Below are 2,500 nucleotides of genomic sequence, written 5' to 3' on the forward strand. Positions count from 1 at the left end.
GTTGTTAATGTTGGTCAGTCCACTTGACAAATGTATTTTGAAAATGTATAATATTAATAATAATGATTGATTGATTGATTGATTGATTGATTGATTGATTGATTGATTCAAGCCCACAATTATTTATACCCATAGGTGTATTTATATATACATTTATAAATAAATTTTTAAGCAAGTTGAGTATAACCAGAAAGGTTGTATTGCTACCATGACCCATATGTAATTGAGATGTAAGCTAAGCTAAGCTAAGCTATAAAATATGTACAGTTAGATAGACAGACAGACTGACTGGTTGGTTGGTTGATTGATTAATTGATTGATCGATTTATTCACACTTTATATTTATAACCATGGGTGCATGTATATATATATATGTAATGACATAAAAAAATTCAAAACTGCTTTTATTCTAGCCGAAATAAAACAAATAAGACTTTCTCCAGAAGAAAAAATATTATCAGACATACTGTGAAAATTTCCTGAATCTGTTCAACATCATTTGGGGAATATTTAAAAAAGAAATAAAAATTTAAAGGGGGGCGAATAATTCTGACTTCAACTGTATATATATATATATATATATATATATATATATATATATATATATATATATATATATATATATATATATATATATATATATATATATATATATATATATATATACAAGCTAAAAGCTAAGTTAAAAAATATGTATTACAGATACATACACAGAATGACTGACTGACTGACTGACTGGTTGGTTGGTTGGTTTGTTGGTTGATTCAAGCCCACAATTATTTACACCCCTGGATAGATAGATAGATAGATGGATGGATGGACGGACGGACGGACGGACGGACAGATAAATGTATATTTTTAAGCAGGTTGAGTATAACCAGAACGGTTGTATTGGTGCCGTGACCCGGATGTAATTAAGGTATAATTGAAGTGAGTGTAACAAAAGTTCTGTACTAAGAACCATGCATGTAAATCTCATACATCTTGCCTCTAAAGGCACACTAGCAACTGACTCTTAAGCATGTGGTACTCAGGGTCTATGTTAATTGAGAGGAGAAGGTTTACACTGGTGCCATGACCCGGATGTGATTTAGAATTAGAGTCGAGTATAACTGAGACCATCTAGCAAGGACTGCATGGATAAACCACACTCTCCTGATCTAAAGAGATGCAATAATGCCTGACCCTAGACGTTTTTTGGGTTCTTGGGGAACTCTGCCATGCTGTAAACACTTGTCCCAATACTGCTCAGCGAAGAGAGAGTCGAACCAAAGGGGTCACATTAGTGCTGTGACCAGGATATGAATGATATTTAAGAAGGTGAATGTAATAGAGGCCAGCTTGTACAAGCTGTGCAGTTAGTCTTCACTTGCCTTTTACCTCAGCATAAGGGGTTACACGTTACACTTGTTTATACTGTGGACAATTAAATAATAAGGGGTACTCCAAATAAACCAGACACCTTATAAGCACCCCATACTTCTCGGTAAACATTGTGCGATTCTGAGTGTGCTCCACACAGGCGAGTGAGCTCGTCAAAACACCTGTAAGTGATACCTTCTCTCCTCTCCGTGTGCACCAGACACTTTCTTAAATACACCACATACTTCTTAAACATTGTGCGATTTTGAGTGTGCTCCACACAGGTGAGTGGGCTTGACAAGTCACCTGTAGGTGGTTCTCTGTATGCTTGCTCTGCACTCTGTATGCGTGAAGACAATACATAAACAAACTAAGACATATAGACCTGTCATAGCATTTGCATACTGCGAGTCTCTGATGATTTGAAGTGTTATCCTTAAATGTAAGTCACATTGGATTAAAAACATCCACTAAATGAGCAAATGGGAAATGGGTGAACGTTTTCTTTAATATATATATTAAGTTAAATGTTTGGCCCTGATGTATGTCCATTTCTTTTCAGATGGATGAGATGCAGTGGCCCAACGGTGAGATGGAGATCCCCAGCTCGGTCTGCAGCCTTCCCTGTAAGACAGGTCAACGCAAGAAAATGGTGAAGGGCATGCCATGCTGCTGGCACTGCGAACCCTGCGACGGCTACCAGTACCAGTACGACGAGACGTCCTGCAAGCTGTGTGCCTACAACATGCGTCCTAACCCCAACCGTACCGCCTGCCAGCCAATCCCAATTGTCAAACTGGAGTGGCACTCACCATGGGCTGTCATTCCGGTCTTCCTGGCAATGCTCGGCATCATCGCCACCATCTTTGTAATGGCTACGTTTATTCGCTACAACGATACGCCAATCGTAAGAGCGTCTGGGAGGGAGCTCAGCTACGTTCTGCTAACCGGAATTTTCCTGTGTTACATCATTACTTTTGTTATGATCGCTACGCCGGATGTGGCCGTGTGCTCCTTCAGACGAATCTTCCTTGGGTTGGGAATGTGTATCAGTTATGCGGCTTTGCTTACCAAGACTAATCGAATTTATCGGATCTTCGAGGAAGGGAAGAAGTCAGTTACTCCACCGAAACTGATT

The 2,500-nt window shown here is 39.0% G+C and overlaps 1 protein-coding gene across 2 annotated transcripts in view; it reads left to right on the forward strand.

Moving 5' to 3' along the window:
• The window catches only part of LOC130215510 (metabotropic glutamate receptor 7), a 288,980-nt gene that overhangs the window by 233,975 nt on the left and 52,505 nt on the right, over nt 1-2,500 (forward strand). For both annotated transcript variants that reach the window (XM_056447333.1, XM_056447332.1), the window contains exon 8: nt 1,925-2,500. This exon is cut by the window's right edge and continues 360 nt beyond it. In XM_056447333.1, coding sequence (XP_056303308.1) covers nt 1,925-2,500 — 576 coding nt within the window. The remainder of the gene's footprint in view (nt 1-1,924) is intronic.

This window comes from Danio aesculapii, chromosome 22, assembly GCF_903798145.1.
Source record: "Danio aesculapii chromosome 22, fDanAes4.1, whole genome shotgun sequence".
NCBI lineage: Eukaryota > Metazoa > Chordata > Actinopteri > Cypriniformes > Danionidae > Danio > Danio aesculapii.